We start from the raw sequence: 22860 nt of genomic DNA, 5'->3' as shown, positions 1-22860 counted from the left end.
GGGTTAGGTATAGATATATTACACCTAAGCAAGAGGTGATTACACCAACTTGCCCCAGCTGAGTGATCAGCCAGTTGTGTCAAATATGGAGGCCAGGCCAGGGGTGGCATAATACATGCTGCAGCCCCTGGTAGGCCTTGGAAACACCTATGTCCTGGCTACCTAGGATACACTGTTACAGGGGCCAATAAGGTGAGCCAGTTCCAATTCGTAATGCACCCAGAGTGCATTGGCAGTAATTTAGAGAGAGAACAGCAGGCTGTGGGTCTGATTAGCAGGCCCACAGCCACATTAAGTCATTAACCTGTGAAGCAAAAAGCAAAAATTTGGGGTGACCCTACTCTCCTACACAACCCCCCCTCCCAAACGCAGGGACATTAGACTAACTTTGACCAGTTGTGTCTTCATGTTCTAAGTGGAAGTACCTGGAGAGACCATCTGCGTTGCCATGGTCAGTCCCTGGGCGGTGCTCCACTGTAAAGTCCATCCCCTGTAGGGAAATGGACCACCTGAGTAGTTTGGGGTTTTCACCCTTCATCTGATTAAGCCATAAGAGGGGCTTATGGTCGGTCTGAATCTTGAAGTGAGTGCCAAATAAGTATGGTCTCAACTTCTTCAGGGCCCACACCACAGCAAAGGCCTCCCTCTCAATAGATGACCAACGTTTCTCTCTGGGGGTCAGCCTTCTGCTAATAAAAGCAATGGGCTGGTCTTGACCATCTACATTAAGCTGTGAAAGCACTGCTCCCACTCCCAACTCAGAAGCATCTGTTTGGACAATGAACTCTCTTGAGTAGTCAGGACTCTTCAGGATAGGTGCAGAGCACATGGCCTTCTTCAGGTCATCAAATGCCTTTTGACAGTTTACTGTCCACTGAACCTTTTTGGGCATCTTCTTGGATGTCAGATCATTAAGAGGAGTCACAATGGACCCATAGTTCTTAACAAACTTCCTGTAGTACCCAGTCAGGCCCAAGAAAGCTCTGACCTGAGTCTGGGTAGTTGGAGGGGACCAGTCCTTGATGGTCTGGATCTTACTCTCCAGGGGTTGAACTTGGCCTCCACCTACAAGTTGGCCCAAGTATACAACTTTACTCTGCCCTATCTGGCACTTTGTTGCCTTGATAGTGAGGCCTGCCTTTTGCAGAGCCTCAAGCACTTCCATCAGGTGGACCAGGTGATCCTCCCAGGTGGAGCTGAAGACAGCAATATCATCCAGATATGCTGCACAAAAGTCATCCAACCCAGTAAGGACTTGATTCACCAACCTTTGGAAGGCGGCAGGTGCATTTTTCAAACCAAAGGGCATCACCACAAATTGATAATGCCCGCCTGGGGTAGAAAATGCAGTCTTGGCTTTAGACTCCTCAGCTATCCTGATTTGCCAGTAGCCAGCTGTCAAGTCAAATGTGCTCAAATATTTGGCAGAAGCCAACTTGTCAATGAGCTCATCTGCCCTTGGAATAGGGTGTGCATCTGTCCTGGTGACAGCATTGAGTCCTCTGTAATCCACACAGAACCTCATCTCTCTCTTGCCATCTTTGGTGTGAGGTTTGGGGACCAGAACCACTGGGCTAGCCCAGGGGCTCTCTGAAGGCTCAATAACACCTAATTCCAGCATCTTTTGCACCTCAGTCTTTATACAGTCCCTGACGTGGTCAGGTTGCCTGTAAATCTTGCTTTTTACAGGAAGACTGTCACCAGTGTCCACCACATGGGTACACCAGTTAGTCTGACTGGGTGTCAATGGGAACATAAGTCTGTATGACTGCAAAACGTGTCTACAGTCATGTTGCTGATGTTCAGTGAGGCTGCCACCTAAGGCCACACCATCAACTGAGCCATCCTCAGGGTTCTGAGGGAGCAGGTCTGGGAGAGGGTCACTCTCTTCCTCCTGTCCTTCATCTGTAGCCATGAGCAAGCCCATGTCTTCCCTGTTAACATATGCCTTCAGTCTGTTGACATGGAGCACCCTGTGGGGGCTCCTGGGAGTTCCTAGGTCCACCAAGTAGGTAACCTCTCCCTTTTTCTCAACAATTGTATGGGGTCCAGACCATGTTTCTTGGAGTGCTGCTGGGGCCACTGGCTCCAACACCCATGCTTTCTGTCCTGGCTGATACTCAATCAAGACAGCCTTTTGGTCATGCCAAGCTTTCTGCAATTCTTGGCTAGCCTTAAGGTTTTTGGATGCCTTTTCCATATACTCAGCCATCCTGGAGTGGAGACCAAGTACATAGTCCACTATGTCTTGTTTAGGCTTTTTGAGAGGTAACTCCCATCCTTCCTTCACCAGACATAGGGGTCCTCTTACAGGGTGCCCAAACAGTTCAAAGGGGCTGAAGCCAACCCCCTTTTGAGGGACCTCTCTGTAAGCAAACAAAAGACAGGGTAGAAGGATGTCCCATCTCCGCCTGAGCTTTTCTAGTAATCCTTTGATCATACCCTTTAGGGTCTTGTTAAATCTTTCAACAAGCGCATTACACTGTGGGTGGTAAGGAGTGATGAACTTGTAGTTGATACCACATTCCTTCCACATAGCTGTCAAGTATCCTGACATGAAGTTGGCACCTCTGTCAGATACTACCTCCTTAGGAAACCCCACTCTGGAGAAAACTCCAAGTAAGGCCCTGGCCACAACAGGAGCTGTAGTGGTCCTAAGTGGAATTGCCTCTGGGTACCTGGTGGCATGGTCCACCACCACCAGTATGAATCTGTGCCCAGATGCTGTAGGGGGATCCATTGGACCTACAATATCAATCCCCACTGTTTCAAAGGGAACCCCCACCACAGGTAGTGGTATCAGGGGGGCCTTTGTGGTGCCACCTGCCTTACCACTGGCTTGGCAGGTTACACAGGAGCGACAAAACTCCTTGGTGTCTTCAGACATGTGAGGCCAGTGAAAGTGAGGGACAAGCTTGTCCCAAGTCTTATTCTGGGCTAGGTGTCCTGCTAAAGGAATATCATGGGCCAAGGTAAGAAGGACGCCCCTAAATTGCAGAGGTATAACCAATCTCCTGGTTGTACCAGGCTTGGGGTCTCTACCCTCTGAATAAAGGAGCCCATCATCCCAATATACTTTGTGGGCACCTTGAGCATTCCCAGCAGCCTCAGCAGCAGCCTGGTGTCTGAGGGGTTCAAGGGAAGGACAGGTTAACTGAGCCTGCCCCAAGTCTGCCCTAGAAGGTCCCCCTGTCCCCAGAAACTCAACCTAATCAGGTTCAAGTTCTTCAGAGACAGATCCTTCAGGGGTTTCAAGATCAGCTTCCTGTGAAGACTGATCCTCACTTGTAGGCAGTTGGGAAGGCATGGCCTTTACCCTCCTGTTCTTCTTCTTGGAAGGTGCTTGGTCCATTGTTCCAGGATCCAAGACCTGAGGTTCAGAGAGGCACTTTTTGGCCTGTGACCTGGTCACAGCAAGGACATGTGATGATATCCCTAACATCTCTGCATGAGTCCTGTACTCAACTTCTGACCATAGAGAGCTCTCCAGGTCATTGCCCAACAAACATTCAACTGGGAGATCAGTACTAACCACAACTCTTTTTAGGCCGGTTACCCCTCCCCAGGAAAAGTTAACAATTGCCACACTATGTGTAGTGGTGACATTGCTGGCATTGGTCACCAGGTAATTATCACCTGGCATGTATTGTCCAGGGTCCACAAAGCTAGGAGTCACCATAGTGGCACTGGCACGTGTGTCTTTGTATGCTTGAGCCACTTTGTCATTAATCAAAGGCGTCTGTCTGTATTTGCCCAGATTACTGGGGCTGATGGTAGGGGCCAAATCTAAGTCCACCTCACAAATCAGAACAGCCTGTGTAAGGGTTCTGACTAGGTCAGAATCTCCCTCAGTTCCCAAGGTGATACCCACTACCCCCACTGCTAGCTGTACTAGTGGGTGCAGGTGCCTTAGGGGCTACAGTGTTGGGGGCTCCACCCTTTTTACACTCACTTGTCCAGTGAGAGGTGTTTTTACAAGTACTACACCAGGGTTTCCTTTGACCTTCTTTCTTCTTCTTCTTGGAAGTTTGGGACCCACCCTCTGTATTTGTTTGGGGCCCTGTTGAAGACTTCAGGTCTTTAGCTTTCTGCTCCCCACCCTTCTGGTCTGTTTTCTTCTGGTCACCACCCTGGTTCTGGTTCTGGTTCTTTTGCTTAACTCTGGTTCTAACCCATTTATCTGCCCTCTTTCCCAATTCTTGGGGAGAGGTCAAATCTGAGTCAACCAAATGTTGATGCAACTGCTGGTTCTGACAATTATTTAAAATGTGTTCTCTCATAAGCAAATTGTACAATCCTTCATAGTCTTTAACCTTGCTTCACAGCAACCATCCCTCCAGAGCCTTAGTGGCACACTCAACAAATTCAGAACAGTCCTGAGTCTGTGTCTTCTGGGTGTCTCTGAACATTAACCTGTACTGTTCAGTGGTTAAGCCTAACCCATCAATCAGAGCACTCTTCAGGACCAGGTAGTTTCTAAAATCCCCATCACTAACTGTGAGGAGTCTGTCTCGGCCTCTACCTTCAAAGGAGAGCCACAAGATTGCTGCCCACTGCTCCTGACTGATCTGCTGTACCTTGCAGGCTCTCTCCTGTGCAGTCATCCATTTGTGGATATCATCCCCAGCTTTGTAGGGGGGCACAATCTTACTCAGGTTTCTGTTATCAAAATACCTGTCTTTATCCTTAGGGATAATGCTGCCACCAGTGGATCCTAATCCACTCTCTCTAGGCTGTCTTGCTCTAGCAAGCTTCTCTTGGGCCAGGGCAACTTCTAATTGTTGCTTCTGGATCCTAAGTTCAGCCTCTCTCATTTTGGCCTCATGTTCCCTTCTCTGAGGGCTAGTCATCCCCCTTCTGGAGTGACCATGAGAACCTCTAGAAGCCTGGGAGGTATTGGAGTCACCCGAGTGATACCTCCTCCTCCTATGCTCCTGGTTAAGTCCACTTGGGTGGCTGGGCAAGGTCATCCTTGCTTCAGTCCCAAATACACTTAAGTTAGTCTAGTTAAGCCTGCTGACTAACACCTGACTATTTCTGCCATCATCAGAATCACTGTTCTCCCCTTCTGTCTCCTCTTCTTCCTCCTCCTCAGGCTGAGTATCTCCAGTGACTTGGTCATCCTCATCTAACTGGACTACAGGGACAGGTTGTATCAGTATTGTCATCTTCAGTGGGAGAGCCTCCCTCAGCATTCCCTGTGGGGTATGCTTTAGAGGTCTTTAGAGTCTCAGACTGGCCTAAGAGCTCTCTAAGGTGGTGTGTAGTAGGGGTAGGCCCTGTCCTAAGACCTCTTAAGGCACAAAGCTGCCTTAGTTCCTTAAAGGAGAATATAGCAAATTTGGATGGTGCCCTTGGAGGGTCACTCGCAACAGAGACATTCCCAGTGGAACCCTCTGCTCCAGACATTGCTCTAGTGTGGGTGGATATGTTGCAATCTACCTACACTGGTGCTTACCTACAAAACCTATCTAGTAGTTGTAGTCAGGGTGTGCTACTCCCTATCCTCTACAACAACTACGTTCAGTAGAACTTAAGTATACTAGTCTTGTTTTATATGTACCTAACAGGTACCTGTATGATCTTTCAAATGATAATCTCAAAGATTGTAATGGCAAAACAAACAGCAAGCTCAGATCCCAATCCGCTGCTCACCAATGTGAGAAGTTGGCATGGTATATGATGCTCACTAGTTCTAGTGATCACCTTGTACCATGCCAAGCAACCCTTATGATGATTGGTTGTAAGTCAACCTTATAGACCAGCTATCCTAGTGGTAGCGTGGACAAAGCAGTCATAGGCTAAACTCTGAAAGGCATGTGAAGCAAGCTGTTTTACCATATACAACCCCTTGAAAACCAAATGAAAGGACACCACACAGATATATATTGAAAATATATATACATTTATTAACTACAAATATCCCCTATACTCTTTATGAGCACAGAAGCACAAGCGTTAAAACAAAACACAGTTTAAATACACAAAGGTTGCACAATATGGATGAGCCCTAGGGGCCACCTAAACCATATACTAAGAAAGTGGTATAAGAGATACCAATCAAAAAGGAAGTAGGCCTAGGGCCTTGGGAATCGCTGGAGCTGATCGGGACTAGCAGTGACTAAGTCGGGAAAGGCCCGCAGGACTCGGGTGCAGTGCTTAAAGTGCACGCTTTTACCAATGCATTGTCTATGGTGCCTAAAAGTTACAATGTTAGTGTTTTAGGAACCTTCCGAGTGACCTAGAGGAGTGAAACTTTAGACACAGACACTAGAGGTGTGTACCAGTGTAGGAACACCGGCGTTGTTGAGTTACCTCACCCACAGGAAGCGGGTGCACAGGTGCGAAGTAGTGTCGGGTTTCGTCACGCAGGTCGATGGTGCTTGGAGCTGAAGATGCTGCAGGCGGCTCGATGTGAAGAGTTCCGGTGGATCCGAGGGTGGATCTGAAGTGGTGAAGACCTGAAAGCAGAGGGGACAATGTTCAAAGTCACTAGCCAGTGACTACCGTGGAACCAGGTTGGAACCAGGCGATGTCCAGTGCAAACAGGCGATGAGGTGTATCTTCTCTCTGCAGCCACGTGGACAAGAAGAAGTCGAGGACGTCCAGGCATTGGTCACCAGCTGTCCCACAAAGGTTCTAGCTGATGGCAGTGTCGGCAACTTGATCAGAGCAAACAGGCCTTGGCTAATGCAAGCCACGCTGGAATCAAAAAAGGCTTATCACTCGGACCAGCAAGGTCAGAGCAGGTGCTCCTTTTTACAGGAGCGAGGGCAAGTCTAGAGCAACCAGACCCATAGTATAGATTGTAGGTTTCTTCGTCAAGATGGCCGCTGACCACGTGGCAAGTGGCCGGGATGGCGCGTCGAGTGGCACAATGCAAAAGGACCCCACGCAGATCTTGGAGATGCTGGGGGGCTGATCTTAAGTGCAAGGACTGCTTGGTTGTGGGGCTTCTCAATCCACAAAGCACAGCATCGAGGGTGCCTCGGGTGCTGCGCAGTCAGCGTCGAGGGGGTCTTTCAAGAGGTCCGGTCCCAAGTCTCTCTGTGCTTCCACGGGTCCCTTCTTTGCAGGGACTGTGGATCGGGCTGTGAGAAGTCTGGGAGTCTGGGTATTGTTAGGCTCTGGGCTCGGGCTCCGGCGGGAGGCGGTGGCAAAGCCATTGGATGGTGCCTGTGTTCACAGGATGGCCACTCCTAGGCTACAAGGGAGATGCTCTTCAGTCTTCTGTGCAGCAGAATGTCGAAGTCCAGTCGTCTTCTTAGTTTCAAGTTGATTCAGGATGATCTAAGGTGCTATGGCACTGCTCCCACTCTTATTCCCAATCTGAGGGGTGGATCACCTGCTAGGTCCCTCCTCTGGGTGGGACCAGGAAGGGGGCGGTTACACCCCCTTTCCTTTGTCCAGCTCCTCGCCAGGCCTGGGTCTGGAAAGTCCCAGGACCTGGCTTATGCACAGGGACACCTTGTGTGCCCCGGGCATGTCTGATTCTATTCAGCCCTGTCCTACCCAATACACAAAATCCTGTCTGGGGTGGTGCTCGCACCTCCCAAGGCAGGAAACCCTTTGTCCAAGCCTCCCTCGCTGGAAGGACTCCCAGCAGCAGGAGGTCCGACTTGTGTCTGTGGTGGCAGCATCCATTTTGTGATGCTGAGGCTCTGGTTAACTTTAACCGGGGTTAAGGCTATGTACATGTTGTGTCCCTCTAGAAGGGTGGAATGCTATCCCCGTCGACAGAACTGTCGAGGGGATAGTATTCCAAATCGTATGACACCTTACTCGACATGTTTTGATAAAGCCAAACCAAAGTTAGCAAATAACCGCGAGGATTATAATGCACTTAAGACTATATGGTATGGCAATATCCCGGAACAGCTACGGGAGTGGTTCCTGACAGCTGTAGACAGGCTCAGCTCATATTAGAGCACCATCTCACATATTTCAAAGCACTCTGCCTCCAGGATTGATGAGGCCTTCCATAGGAATGGCTGATAGGAACATATGTGTCCAGTTTAGGTTAGGTATAGATATACTACACCTAAGCAAGAGGTGATTACACCAACTTGCCCCAGCTGAGTGATCAGCCAGTTGTGTCAAATATGGAGGCCAGGCCAGGGGTGGCACAATACATGCTGCAGCCCCTGGTAGGCCTTGGAAACACCTATGCCCTGGGTACCTAGGGTACACTGTTACAGGGGCCAATAAGGTGAGCCAGTTCCAAATCGTAATGCACCTAGAGTGCATTGGCAGTAATTTATAGAGAGAACAGCAGGCTGTGGGTCTGATTAGCAGGCCCACAGCCACATTAAGTCATAAACCAGTGAAGCAAAAAGCAAAAATTCGGGGTGACCATAGGATAGCAGACCCTACTCTCCTACAGTGACCTTGCCGTAGGCCCAAATAGGATATGCAGAAAAGTAATTATTGTATAAATATGATTGATACGTTAGATTCGGATAGGAAATACTGTGTACTTGAATTATGTTAACCCCTTGGGCGCGGCCGCGATTCTGAGCCTGTGCGGCGTTTTTCGGAGTGGGCGGGTTCATGACGGCCCCCAGCTGTCATCAGCACAGGCCCACCGCATTGCTTGACGGCCGGGGGCCGTCATCAGCATAGGAGGGGTTAAGGTTAGCCATCTGATATCTGTATATATCAATTGTAATCAAATGTCTTGGAATGTTTTGTGCGTAATTGTGTCAATATTGTTTATTTCAATTTTTGATTTAATTTTATGTTTTAATAAATATGGCCGGGGGTTGTACGACCCCCACCTCCAAAGAAATCCCTCTCATGTCCTTTTAATAATGTTTGTTAACGGAAGGGGGGGTCCTCCGGCAGTCCCTGGCCATATCCCCAGCACGCCCAGCTCTTACCAGCGGCCGGCGCAGATATCGCCAGCACCCATCCCCCGTGGTCTTACATGCCATCGCTGGAGCACATGCAGGGTATGTGGTCTAACTACGCCACTTCATTGGAGGGTGATAGTGAGGTGGAGGTGGAGATTTGGTAAGAGGCACCAAAAATAGATCATTGCACTGCGGGTTCCACCTCTCAAGTCGACCATATCCCCATGTTGCCATTTACATAGTGAAATGCAGAGGGCCTCTAATCCCCATGGCTTGATTCTCTACTACTGATACCTACAACAATGGTTGTAAAGAAAAAAACACAGAACTAAAATAAACCTTGCAAGTCTCATTCACTGAATCGGAGTCTCATTTCTTTATGCTTTATGTGATCAGATACTATAGTCTTCAGGGCAGACTGCTGGATTTTAAAAAAGCTTGCATTTAATATTTCTTTTGTATCCACAATAATCATGTGGCATAAGACTTTTAGTTTTTTTCAATAATTTTTTTATTGGTTGCATGATTTCATGATTTCAATATAATTTTTCTTCATTGTTAGTAACACATCAATCAAATGTCTGGAATGTATATGTTATCAATATATGTAACTGTACAAAGAGCCCCAATGCATTTCGGACTGCACCTCCTTCATCTGGGAGAAATTCTAGTCATGTCCCGTACATCAGTTGGAGACCCTTGAACAGGAAAGCAGAGAAGTGTGAACAGGCTCCTGCTGCTCCTGTTCTCCATGCAGTCTGAAATGCATTGGAGCTTTTGTACAGTTACATACACTGATCACATAAACATTTCAGACTTTTGAATGGTGTATTATTTTTGTGAAAATCTAGCAGTATGCCTAGTGTCTTATGATGACACGTAGCATACATACTTGTTGATTACGGCGTTCCATGAACAGAGAGCTCGCCAGCACCCCACTTAAAAAAGTATAAAACAACGACTGGATAGCTTGATTTATGAATACTGCGGAGTGCCAAAGGGAGCCATGATTTGCACTGTATGTTGTCTCATCTCTGAAATTCTCCATCCGCATATCTCACTTTCGCGCAATTACCACTTGCAGGTTGTATGATGTTACAACGCATTCCGTTGCAACGCATGCCTTTTCCACGCATGCGTGTCAACGGAATACCATTACCACGCATATGTTTTACCACGAAAATGCCTTTACCTCACATACCTTTACAACGATTTTCGTTGCTTAACTATGCATGATATTGGCATTTTCATGGTAAACCGACTGCATGGCTGATTATTTAGTTCAAATCTATATATATATGTTTAATTAAGCCTAACCTATTAAATATTATAATAAAAAAAAATACTTACATTTTCTATGGACGGAATTCTCCTTCTTCTAACTCTGTTTTAAGTGGTCCTTTATCTATTTTAAATGCAGTAGACGCACGTACGTAATCACGTCGTTTGGGAGGCTCTTTCCATGAACGACAATAGGCACAGAAGAACGTTTATTAGGTAAGTTTTCTTTTTTTTTTTAAACTTACTTGTTTGTTTTTTTGAGGGGGGAGACCCCCACAGCTACCCCAAGCCCCCTTTTTTAATTCAACCTTTAACTCACATTCCTTTACTACGTATTTGGTTGTAAACAAATGCGTGGTTAAGGTTATAGTGGTACCCACGCATGCATTGTAAAGCATGCGTGGTTAGTGCATTCATGGAAACGGCCGCGTTGTAGTGGCTGTTTCCCCCACTGGCACATATGCGACGTTAGCAATAATGTCCCTCTATGTACTTAGAAGCAAGCACGCTCTGCAGAGAGACCAATGACTAGATGGGCATGTAGTCTGCACACCTTTAAGACCTACTGCCAGCAGTGGCATACCTAGATGTACTGCCTCCTAGGGTGGCCCCTAAGTTTTCCGCCCAAATATAAGTAACAGCAGTCGTGGCGGCCGCTGACGGACAACTTGTTTTTGGGGCCTTGGGATGGTGGTAGCAGAAAGACACGACTCCTGCCTCCCCCAAAAACAGTGATGCCTGGTGCGGGCCACCCCCTAGCTACCCCACTGACTGACAGCCACTATGAGAAACTCACGTTGCTTTTATAGCTCTAAATTTTGCGCTGTCATAAATACCCTTCTGCAACCTTAGCTCACTCAAACACCTGGAGATGACTCAATATGCATTATTCAATAGTCATGTGTTGCTTGAAAAAATATAGAAACACAACATCTTAAAAAGTAATTACTCTTAGGCAGAGCAGGCCCTTGCTCCCAGTGGCGGTTCACCGCTATGATTGAGGAGCATCGCCGCCCCACCCTCCCCCACTGAGAGCCAGCTGAGGGAAAAGCAAAAAATAAAATGATAATACAACCATTTTATTATCATTTTAAATTTCTTTCAGCCTAGAGCCAGGCAAGTCTGGGTGAGGTGGGCCATGATGACAGCAGGGGAGAATTAGTGCACACGGTGAGTGCGCATGACGGTTTGGCTAGCTGGCTAAGGCAGGCCAACCATCATGCTCACTTAGATCTCTCGCCACCCAAGCTGTGCTGCACAGCCAGGTGGAGAAGAGGCACAGGCTCCTAGGATCTGAGCGAGCATTAAGCATGGGCGAATTTTGCGAATCTGGCGTTCGCGAATTTTGCGAATTTGCGAACTCGCAATCCGCAAAATCCGCGAATTCTCGCGAATTTGCGGATTTTTTTTTGTGTTCGCAAGGATTTCTGCCAGTTGGCAAGGATTTCTGACAGTTCGCAAGGGTTTTGTAACAGTTCGCAATCGCGAACTTACATGTCGGCTCGCAACGGTCACGATTATGTTGGTTCTATGTCTGGTTCATCATCATAGGTTCCCAGCACCCTCTGTTTCACCCCTGCCACCCTCTGTTTTACCCATGCCACCCTCTGGTACATCAATGCCTTATGCAACCCTCTGGTTCATCATCACTGTAGATTATGGGGGGAAAAAGCAAGCACACCTGCCTGCTTCAACTGACATGAATTAATTTGGGGTTGATTTATTAATGTGTCACTGTTTTAAAATTCCAGTCTGGCACCTGCATCCTTATCTGTAATTTGCTTTCTGTTGCAGTGCAATTTTTTTTTCCAGGACCTTTGTGGCCTACTTGTAGCTATTCTATGAGCCTGCTGTGAGGGTCAGAGCAGGGTCATACAATTGTTGCAACTAGCAACTGAACTTTGGAGGGGCCCTTGTCAGGAAGCACTGCAGGGAACGGTTACTAATGATGAGTTTGAACTTTTGAACCTGCTTTCACTTTTGCAAAACTCGTTTTTCTGCAGAGCAGCATTACAGCAACTTTAATGCCCCACCAAGCTTATATGAGAAAGTTGATTTCTAATCCAAAAGTTATCCAAAGAAAATCAAAAGGCCTCAAATCTAAAAAAGTGCAGGCAAATGTCAACCTGAGGAGTTATTCTGATAAAAATAATCATTTTCAGAAGGTCTATGCTGCTGGCTAGTAGATTTCTTGTGCGGAATTGCAATTTTTGTAATTTCGCGAGTGCGAGATTGTTGCTGCCCGCCGCACCTACATGTTCGCAATTGCGAACTTACACCGCAAAGAAAAAAAAAACGCTGCGTGCGAACTTGCGGATTTTGCGGGAAATTCGCGAATCTCGCGGATTGCGAATTTACCGAAAATCCGCAAAATCCGCGAGCGTAACGGATTTTCCGTCCATGCTTAGCGAGCATCAAATCATCCCCTCCGGGCAATCAAGGCACTGCTCTCATGCTAATTTACCAATATGAGAGCAGCCAGGGTTGGATTGGGAATGAAAATAGGCCGGGCACGCAAAAAAAAATAATTGGCCAACATTTGCATAAACACTCCTCGTATCACTGCTTTGGTGTAATCTTAGAAAAAAACTTTAGGGGCGGTAAAAAAATGCACGCTTTAGTTTACAGTGGTGAAACAAGTGAGGCCACTTCTACTCAGGCCCCCTGCCCCCGCCAGGGGTGTAACACATGCCCCTGCGCCCCTGCGGAGTGGGGGGCCTCTAGCTCAAAGGGGCCCCCTCGGCACTGCACTCTGGCCGAAGAGCTCCTGATTGAGCCCAGAGGGGGCCCCTCTAAGTACCGTGCAGGGCGGCCCCCTCACTTTTCGTTACGCCAGTGGCCCCTGCTCAGTATGTGCAAACATTAATGGGCCGGCCCGAGAGACAAATGAGTGACACCTCTTGCCTGTTGCTAAACGGAGGTAATGAGCGCCCATCTGCCTCTAGAAAGGCCACTCAGACACCAACTGGGCCGCTGACTGTATCAGAAGAACCCAGACAGCACCCAAATAGCCCCCCAGACTGCTGAAAAAAGCAGCCCACAGCAGAACTCGTACACTGGCCCATCGGGCATTGCCCGAATGCCCGCATTACCAATCCGACGCTGAGAGCAGCGTCTTAACTGCTGCCTAGGCACCTGTGCAGAGTGCACCAACACAGGGGGAATCGGATTCGGGGACAGAGCATAAAACCCCAAGACAGCGGCTAAAGGTGGCAAGTTAGTGCTTGTTTATGTTCGTTACCCCCATATCTCCCCACCCTTGCCCATCACTTGTTATAAATAACATCCTCTACTGCTTGCTCTAATAGCGCCTTGGGCGGAAAGAAATGTACTACTCTCGCTGCCTGCAGAAGAATTACATGAGGCAGCAGCCCCTTTTTCACAGACCAGCCTTCATCAAAGCAGCGACTTGCCTCTGAACTCATATCTCCACCCCTCCCCCTGCTAACCAGAATCTCTGTTGCTCTGTCAAGTTACTTGGAGCCAGGCACGCAACGCCCGTTGGGCTGAAAGGTGTTCCACCCTCAACTTCCCCCCTCCCCCCACCCTCGTGTGTGGCAGCCCGGGCTGAGATAGCATCCCGGGCACACAGACAGCGCACCGAGTACTTCACAAGTCTTTAAAGGACCGTTTACTTGCTAACAAGGCTTTGCTGTGTTTTTCACCCCTTCTTAGAGCCCCTGCCTTTCTACTCTGACTATTGCTGAAAGAATTACCCCCCCCTCCGAAATATGGCTCTAGTTGCGCCTCTGTTTGGAGTGAAGAGGTGTTGACGTGTTTCGACACAGAGTTGGACAGGGAAAGGTAGGAGACTGGCAAGGTGCTAACAAAAGTGACCCTGGCACGTTATATCAGATTGGAAGCACTAAACGAAATCACTGGTGCCAAGGAAGAGGGGTGTTGCTGTTTGCTAGACCATAATGCAGACAGTTATGTTCCCCCTTCTGAAGATTGGTGCCCTGTGCCCTCGCCATTCTCACCCATGCCAAAAGCGGCCGGGCTCCTAGCAGGCGCGCAACACCCATTGGGCTCACCGGGCTTCACCCCCCCCCCTGTCGCCTCCTCTGCCCGGGCTAAGATGACATGCACTGAAATGATTCACTACCGCTGCGCATCCGATCCGAGAATGTGATTTTTTGTATGCTTTCTGAGAGGCCCAGCACCCCGAACCAGACAGCCAGCCTCTGAATAGTTTCAGCGAGTGAACCCCCCTGCCCCCACCTCTTGTTTTTCTTTAGAGTGGCATGGAGGTGAAATCCTTGCCTGAAGGCAGGGATTTCACCTAAGCACTTGATGTATTGTGAGCATGGGGTGTGAAGTGCACAGCAGGGGGAAAGGGTTGGCCAGTGCAGGCGACGCTTTTTCTTTCTAAAGGAATTTCTGCTGGCATCATAGCCCAGGGTGCGCTGTCTGTGCACTTGTATAGATGTGTATTCCATACAAGTGCGCAGACAGCAAACCCTGGGCTATGCCAGCAGAAATTAATTTACAATGGAGAAGCGTCACCTGCACTGGCCAGCCCTTTGCCCCTGCTGTCTGTGCACCTGGATGGAATTCACATCCACTGCACTGCTCACTAGATGAATGGTGAACAGGGCAATGTATCTTTCTATTTTTGCATCCAAGGGCACCCACAAGCAAGCAGAGGAGGCCCTGGCAAGGAGAAACCAGGAAACATTTGACCCACACCCATCTACTCTGTGAAACCTTGGGAGGGGCTGGATGCCAGGACACAGTGCTGCTGATCAGCCAGACTCCACAGTATAGTATCAGAAAAGGAGGCAGCATTTTTTTATGTAAGTTCCAGTAACTTTAATGCATTTTTCAGCACAGCATTACCTACTGCCGGCATATCTAGGTTACTGTGAGTGTTCTTGCCTTACATACATGGAAACGTCAAAGAGGAAAGTCCCCTTTGAATATGCAAATGTAGTGTTCATTTTTTGGGGTGCTAGTGGGTAACTTTAGGGTACAGGGTGGGTGTGGGTTTTAGTGTGCCAGGGAGTCATTTTAGGGTTCAGGGTGGGTTACGAATTGGGGTGCCAGGGGGTAATTTTAGGGTTCTGAGTGGGTATGGGTTTTGGGGTACCAGGGGTCATTTTAGGGTTCAGAGTGGGTGTGGGTTTTGGGGTGTCAGGGGGGCGATTTTAGGGTTCAGGGTGGGTATGGGTTTTGGGGTGCCAGGGGGTAACTTAAGGGTTCAGGAAAATAATGGGTTTTGGGGTGCCATGGGGTTATTTTATGGTTCAGGGCGGGTATGGGTTTTAGGGTGTGAGGGGGTTAATTTTAGGGTTTGGCGTGGGCATGTGTTTTGGTGAGCCAGGGGTAATTTTAGGGTTCAGGGCAGGTGTGGGTTTTGGGGTGTCAGGGGGCAATTTTAGGGTTCAGGGTGGGTATTGGTTATAGGGTCACAGGGGGGAATTTATGGTTCAGGGTGGGTATGGGTTATGGGGGGCCAGGGGGGAATATATGGTTCCGGTTGGGTATGGGTTATGGAGTGGCGGGAGGAATTTATGGTTCAGCATGGGTATGGGTTTTGGGGTGCCAGGGATCATTTTAAGGTTCAGGGTGGGTATGGGGTTTGGGGGGCAAGGGTGTAATTTTAGGGATCAGTGCAGGTATGGGTTTTGGGGTGCCAGGGGTAATTTTTAGTTTCAGGGTGGGTATGGGTTTTGGGGTGCCAGCCAGGGGTGATTTTAGAGTTCAGGGCAGATATGGGTTTTGGGGTCCCAGGGGGGCAATTTCAGAGTTCAGGCTGGTAATGGGTATTTGGGTGCTGGGAGTAATTTTGGGGTTCAGTGTGGGTATGGGTTTTGGGTTAATTTGAGGGTTCAGGTTGGGTATGGGCTTTGGGGTGCCAGGGGGGAACTTTTAGGGTTGGTATGGGTTGTAGGGTTTTAAGAAAATGTGGGTGTGTGTGTGTATATATATATATAATATATATATATATATATATATATATATATATATATATATATATATATATATATACATATATACACACTTTACTAAAAAAATAAGCCATTTACAGGGATATATAAACCTCTCTCTCCCTCGCTATATATATATATATATATATATATATATAGTGTTTATACTTACCTGTAAAATAGTTATATTTTAAAACAAAACTTTTACCACGCATATGCCTTTGTTGTAAAGGCATATAGCGTGGTATGCACTGGGTAACAGCACTTGAGTTGTTACAACCGCGTTGTAAAGGCATGCATTGTGATTGCATGTGTTGCAATGTCATACATTTGTGCGATGCTGAAGCTGCTATCCTTTTATCCATCAATCCAACCATCCATCCTTTCTGTTTTCAATTTACTCTGCCAACCTTACACCCATCCTTTTAGCCATCATCTCAGATATTTATTTACTCTACCATCCCTTCACCAACGCATTCATCCTCTCACATTTACATTTACTATACTTTCACCCTTGTATCCATCCATTCTGATTTTCTTTAACGCTGCCATCATTTTACCCATTTAATTGGGTTTTACCTAACCCACACAAAGGCCACTTTGTGTGGTTTTCCGATGTTTAGAAACTCCAGAGTAATGAGAGGCAGAGCATTGAGCTGCCTTGAGTTACCTTGCGTTGGGAAGTCGTTCCATGGATGGAGCTAGGGCATTCCCACACACCTGTCTATGGATTTCACAAGCACATTGTCCTCCTATAGAAGCAATTGTTAATGAACTGGCGAAAAAGGGTCGTCGCCTTGAAAAGGCATTGTGAATATTGATTATATTGTGTTCCTAAAGTGCTTTGTAGTAAAATATATTAAATTGGCCTTTTAATTTAGTACGTTCTGTTCCTTTTCATAAGACAATAGCATATAAATGCATAAATATACAAAAATGTGTGCTCAATTGTTGTCCAGTTTCAAATGCAGAATTCACCACATTTTTTCTGCCATTTTAGCTCCGCCCCATTGATTAACATTAGCCACGCCCCTTCATTTGCCATGTTAGCCCCCCTCCCCCAATTAAGATCTAATTGCGCCCCTGGCTCCTAGGGAATTCAAGATGATGTAAAAATTGCGAAATGTAACCTGGAATTGCAACGCTGACAATGGCTACTTTAAGAGATTTTACAGTGATAGCTGACAAATTGATGAGTGTTTTGATAGCAATGTTAAAGATATGAACAAAGAGCCCAATAGAGTCCCGTTTCAAAGTCGGTTTGTAATTACTGTGGGGTCTGAGACCTGGCAGGGCCCGCCCCCCTAAATGACCTGCTCATTCATAAGCAGCAACCTCGCGTATGGCTGGTCTCAAAAACCAATCTCTCAAGATGTCCAGCGGCATGTGTCACAAGCTCACGAAGGGGCGCTTCTCTTTGTATCCTACACTTGTAGTTTTTAGCCACAACTATAAGGAAATGCTATCTTAATGCGTGCACGCGTTATTGTAATTAGTATGACCACGCAGCGCTATAGGATTTAGGGGAGTTTAACGCCCTGTTCTTTAGATTGCGTCACAGACCGCACGGAGTCTATCTGTAAACGAAAAAGTAAACGAATGTTACAGATATACATGAATGGGTGAGACACCCGCGAAGAGACACCACAACGACCTATTGATTGCCATGATGCAGTGGCAGTGAGTTGTGCGTGGCAGGGTGGCGGCACCTGGAAGAAAGTGCGGCAGCACTCTAGGCTTGGCCAGTAGTGCTGGGAAGGCTGCTAGTTCCCAGCAGAGCCGCCACCCTCTGCTGAGCACCTGCCTCGGGCTGACTCTGGAAGAGAGTGACAGGCAGCATCCGTGAGCTGTCAGGGATCGGGGCTGACAGCCACGCCTGGCATAGCTCGCCCAAGCCCGTCCCTCTGACGCGACAGCACGCTTATAGCCGCCCGCCCGCCCGCCCCCGCGACCCTCCCCGAGTCAAACTCTTGGGAGTGAGAGAATGTGAGCGCCGGTGACACCCTCGGGGTGGGAGGGTTCTGTGAGTTCAGCTCCTGCGCGCAGCTGTGTTTGTATGTGTGCAGCCTGCATGCTGCCCGAGCCTGCCAGCCCACCCAACGGGCACTGCTCTAATCTCTCTGCTGGAACTTACTGCCGGAGCCTGGCAGCCCACGCGGCCCCGCTGCTTCAGCTCTGATCTCTGCTGGGCACAGGCAGGACCCGGCTGTTCGTGCTCCGATCTCCCCGCTGGGCACTGGCAGAGCCCGGCTGCTCCTGCTCTGATAACCCCACCCTTCAGCCCCCAAGGCTGGCTAACAGTGCCCTGACAGAACCCCTGCTCTTATCTCTCCCCGGGGTGCCACCAGAGCCCAGCTGCTCCTGCTCTGATCTCCTCCTGGGCACTGCCAACGTCCGGCTGCTCCTGCTCTGATAACCCCACCCTTCAGCCCCCAAGGCTTGCCAACAGTGCCCTGGCAGAACCCCTGCTCTGATCTCCCTCAAGGGCAACCCAGGCCCCAGCTGCTCCTGCCCTGATCTCCCTCCTGGGCACTGCCAACGTCCGACAGCTCCTTTGCACCTGATAACCCCACCTCTCTACACCCAAGACTTGCCAGCAGTGCCCTGACTGAACCCCTGATCTGATCAACCTCCAGGGCAACCCAGAGCCCAGCTGCTCCTGCTCTGATCTCCCTCCTGGGCACTGCCAACGTCCGACAGCTCCTGCACCTGATAACCCCACCTCTCTACACCCAAGACTTGCCCTCAGTGCCCTGACTGAACCCCTGATCTGATCAACCTCCAGGGCAACCCAGAGCCCAGCTGCTCCTGCTCTGATCTCCCTCCTGGGCACTGCCAACGTCCGACAGCTCCTGCACCTGATAACCCCACCTCTCTACACCCAAGACTTGCCCTCAGTGCCCTGACTGAACCCCTGCTCTGATCTCCCTCAAGGGCAACCCAGAGCCCAGCTGCTCCTGCTCTGATCTCCCTCCTGGGCACTGCCAACGTCCGGCTGCTCCTGCACCTGATAACCCCACCGCTCAACACCCAAGACTTGCCAGCAGTGCCCTAACTGAACCCCTGATCTGATCAACCTCCAGGGCAACCCAGAGCCCAGCTGCTCCTGCTCTGATCTCCCTCCTGGGCACTGCCAACGCCCGGCTGCTCCTGCTCTCTTCCCCTGGCTGGGTACTGTCAGAGCACGGGTGTCCCTGGCGCGAGCCCCCCCCCCACCCCCCTCTACCCCAGCGGCTTGTTAGAACCTTCTCCCCCTGCTGGGCACTGCCAGAGCCAACCTGCTCTAATCGTTGTGGTGGGCATTGCCAATGCCCCGGTGTTCTTACTCGGACCCCTCCCCCGCTCCTAGTCCTACCCGAGTACCTTGCCGTCAGTGAGCTGCCAGACCCCTCTGCCCTGTCTTGCTCTCCCCGTGCGCTGCCAGACCCCTTTGCCCTGTTTTACTCGCCCCGTGAGCTGCCAGACCCCTCTGCCCGGTCTTGCTCGCCCCGTGCGCTGCCGGTGTTCGCTGCTCCTGCTGTGAGCGCCGCTGGGGTTGCTCACTAGGGCGCTGCTACAGCAGACATTTCTCTGTTCTCGTCGGGGCTTGCAGGCTTGCGCTGTGGGCGCCCCGATACCCCCTGCGACTTTAGGAGGTGTGTGTGACACAGCCCTGCTGCTCCCTTTTAATCTCACGCTAGCTGCAGCTACCGCCTACCAGTGCACCAGTCCCCCTGCACCCCTTCCCCTGCTCCCCGCACTGTCCTCGTGCACCTTTCCCCCGGTTTCACGGGGATCCAGGGGTTGGCCCCAGTGGTTCTCTCCCATCGCTCCTACACTGCTCGTGTTCTGCTCTTCGGGTGCTTGTACCCCGCAGTAGGTCCCCTGCTGCCGCGGTGCCGGGGCTGCCCTTGTCCTGCACGCCTCCTCTGTAGTGCCGCCTCCTCTGCTGCCGTTTTACTCCTGCACTGCTCCAGAGCTCTTATACTGTGCGTCTCTTCTCATCATTTACCTCCGTGCTCCCCTCTCGTTCCGACACAGTTCCTGCTTCACTCTCACCCAAGTTCGCCTCCTGCACCGCTCGTCGTGCCCTGTGCCTTGGCTGACCCTCTCTCGCTCCTAGATAGCACCTGCCCTCTTGTTCTGCGCCTCTGGGCTCTTTCGCTGCTCCTTAAGTACCCCGCGCTGCTCCTCATTTTCTCTCGTTCTGGCGCTGCTCCCCAGCTGTTCGTGTTCTCTTGCTGGACTATGCCTGCTGCGCAGCCGCGCTGTTCCTGCTCCACTGCATAGTGTCCTGTGCTCTTCCTCTAGTGTTTGATTGATTTGTTTGTGCACCTGAAATGCTTCTGTGCAGCTGCTATGCTGCTTTTCTTCTCCTGAATCGCTTTTCTGCAACTCCTCTCCTGCTTGTCTTCCCCTGAATCGCATTTCTGCAACTCCTCTCCTGCTTGTCTTCTTCTGAACGCTTCTGTGCAGCTACTCTCCTGCTTTTCTTCTCCCGAATCCCTTCTGTGCCGCTCCTTTCCCTTTTTCCTTCTTCCGAACCGCTTCTGGTCAGATCCTCTCCTGCTTGTCTTCTTCTGGACCCCTTCTGTGCAGCTCCTCTCCTGCTTTCTTTCTCCTGAAACGCTTCTGTGCAGCTCCTCGCCTGCTTGTCTTCTCCTGGACCCCTTCTGTGCAGCTCCTCGGCTGCTTTCCTTCCTCTGAGCGCTTTTGTACAGCTCCTTTTCTACTTGTCTTCTCTTGGACCCCTCCTGTGCAGCCCCTATCCTGCTTTTCTTCTTCTGAACGCTTCTGTGCAGCTCCTCTCCTGCTTTTCCCCTGCTGAACCCCTACGGTGCAGCTCCTCTCTTGCCTTTCTTCTTCTGAACGCTTCTATACAGCTCCTCTCCTGCTTTCTTTCTCCTGAAACGCTTCTGTGCAGCTCCTGTCCTGCTTTTCCCCTGCTGAACCCCTACGGTGCAGCTCCTCTCTTGCCTTCCTTCTTCTGAACGCTTCTATACAGCTCCTCTCCTGCTTGTCTTATCTTGGACCCCTTCTGTGGAGCTCATCTCCTTCTTTTCTTCTTCTGAACTCTTCTATACAGCTCCTCTCCTGCTTTTCTTCTCCCGGATCCCTTCTGTGCAGCTCATCTCCTGTTTTCCTTCTTCTGAACAGCTCATCGCCCGGGTCTCCGCCCTTGCGCTGCTCCCGTGTCCCTGCGCTGCTCCTCCGGCGCTCACCTGCCTTCTTCCCACTTGAATTGTCCATCTGCGGGCTTTGACTCTTCCCGCCACCCAGGGCCTCTATTTAATCCCTCCAGGACTCCACCCATCCCAGGTCTCTCCCACGCCCCCCGTCTAACGGGCTCTCGCTCCACTCCCTTCCCCAGTGAATACTCCGGGGCAGGCGGCGGCAGCAGGAGCCCCGCATAGGACGCCCTCTCCCTCATCCCGTGCCAGTTGACTGGATGATGCCGCGTGCAGTCATTTGCTAGGAAGTTGCAGGCACAGAATCCCAGCCCCCTTGGATAAATGATGCTCGCACGGCCCGTCTGCCCTGCATTACCCATTGAATAAGTGGTTGCCTGGGCTGAGAGAGGCATTTGCAATGTGCCAGTAGGTGTCTGCTCAGAAGAAGCTTCTGTCCTCCAGGTGTCTGCAGCCCTTGGACACTGACTGCTCGGGCTGCCCAGCCGCCCACCCCTAGCCGAGAATGGATAACCTCACGATCTCAGAGTACGATTCTTACAATGTGACCCCGTCACCCGGAAACTCTTCTGAGGACATCCCCAACCCGTTTGTGCAGCAGGGCTGGCAGATCGCCCTCTGGGCAGTGGCGTACTCCATCATCGTCGTGGTTTCCGTGGTGGGCAACATCATTGTCATGTGGATCATTTTGGCCCACAAAAGGATGAGGACAGTGACCAACTACTTCCTGCTGAACCTGGCCTTCGCGGAGGCCTCCATGGCCGCCTTCAACACTGTCATCAACTTCACCTATGGCATCCACAACGACTGGTACTACGGCCTCTTCTACTGCAAGTTCCACAACTTTTTCCCCATTTCGGCTGTCTTTGCCAGCATCTATTCCATGACCGCCATAGCCCTGGACAGGTGAGTGAGCCCGCTGCTTTTATGCACTTCACAGTGCAGACTGAACTTCAGGTCTTGGTTCTTTCTATTGTGGTCAGATACAGGAATTATGGTCCTGAGATACTGCGTGGCTTGCCTCAGATCACACGTTTGGTAAAGCGTGGATGCCGAGATTTTAAGCTCATGTCTCCTGGTTCTATAGTCTACACATTAACCCCTATATTTTGAGCAAGACCAATGGAATTGTGTAACGGGGAAAGAACAGTGTGCGGTGGGCTGCACGAATTAAGTGGCACGAAATGAACAGTATTACTTTGCCATTTTGTCATGTTAGCACTCGTCCATACTGTCTGGACAAAAGTTTTACCTCATTCAGCGACTGAATTGTGAACAGTAAACATTTCCATAGAGCCTGCCACTCTGCCACGTTAGACGCTTGTTTGAAGTAACTTTTGATCCGTTTGATCGAGAAACCATTTTTTATGTTTGAAATCTACAAATTACGTGGCAGGTGCTGGATTATGTGGCAAGTGAGGTACATCCTTAATTAGGTGGAAAACACAATGGCTGCAGAGTCACATAATTACAGTGGCCATTATTATGTGTCATTATAATGTGTCAAACGTCCCCTTCTACTTCATGATGGCTGTACACGACACCTGTCTCCAAGTATGTGCGACGCTTCGTTTTCGATGCCGAAACATATTATTTCTGTACCTGTTTTTAGTACATACCAAAAGTATA

The 22860-nt window shown here is 49.7% G+C and overlaps 1 protein-coding gene across 1 annotated transcript in view; it reads left to right on the top strand.

Annotated features, from left to right (window-relative positions):
- Positions 1 to 21423: 21423 nt before the first annotated feature.
- TACR1 (tachykinin receptor 1) overlaps positions 21424 to 22860 on the top strand; it is a 1856788-nt gene continuing 1855351 nt past the window's right edge. The window contains exon 1 of the mRNA XM_086943568.1: positions 21424 to 22137. Within this exon, the coding sequence (XP_086799694.1) occupies positions 21737 to 22137 (401 nt within the window). The 5' untranslated portion in view covers positions 21424 to 21736. The remainder of the gene's footprint in view (positions 22138 to 22860) is intronic.

This window comes from Lissotriton vulgaris, chromosome 11 (genome assembly GCF_964263255.1).
Source record: "Lissotriton vulgaris chromosome 11, aLisVul1.2, whole genome shotgun sequence".
NCBI classification, from domain to species: domain Eukaryota; kingdom Metazoa; phylum Chordata; class Amphibia; order Caudata; family Salamandridae; genus Lissotriton; species Lissotriton vulgaris.
Note: the sequence above shows the minus strand (reverse complement) of the source record. Positions and strands in the feature narration are given on the sequence as shown.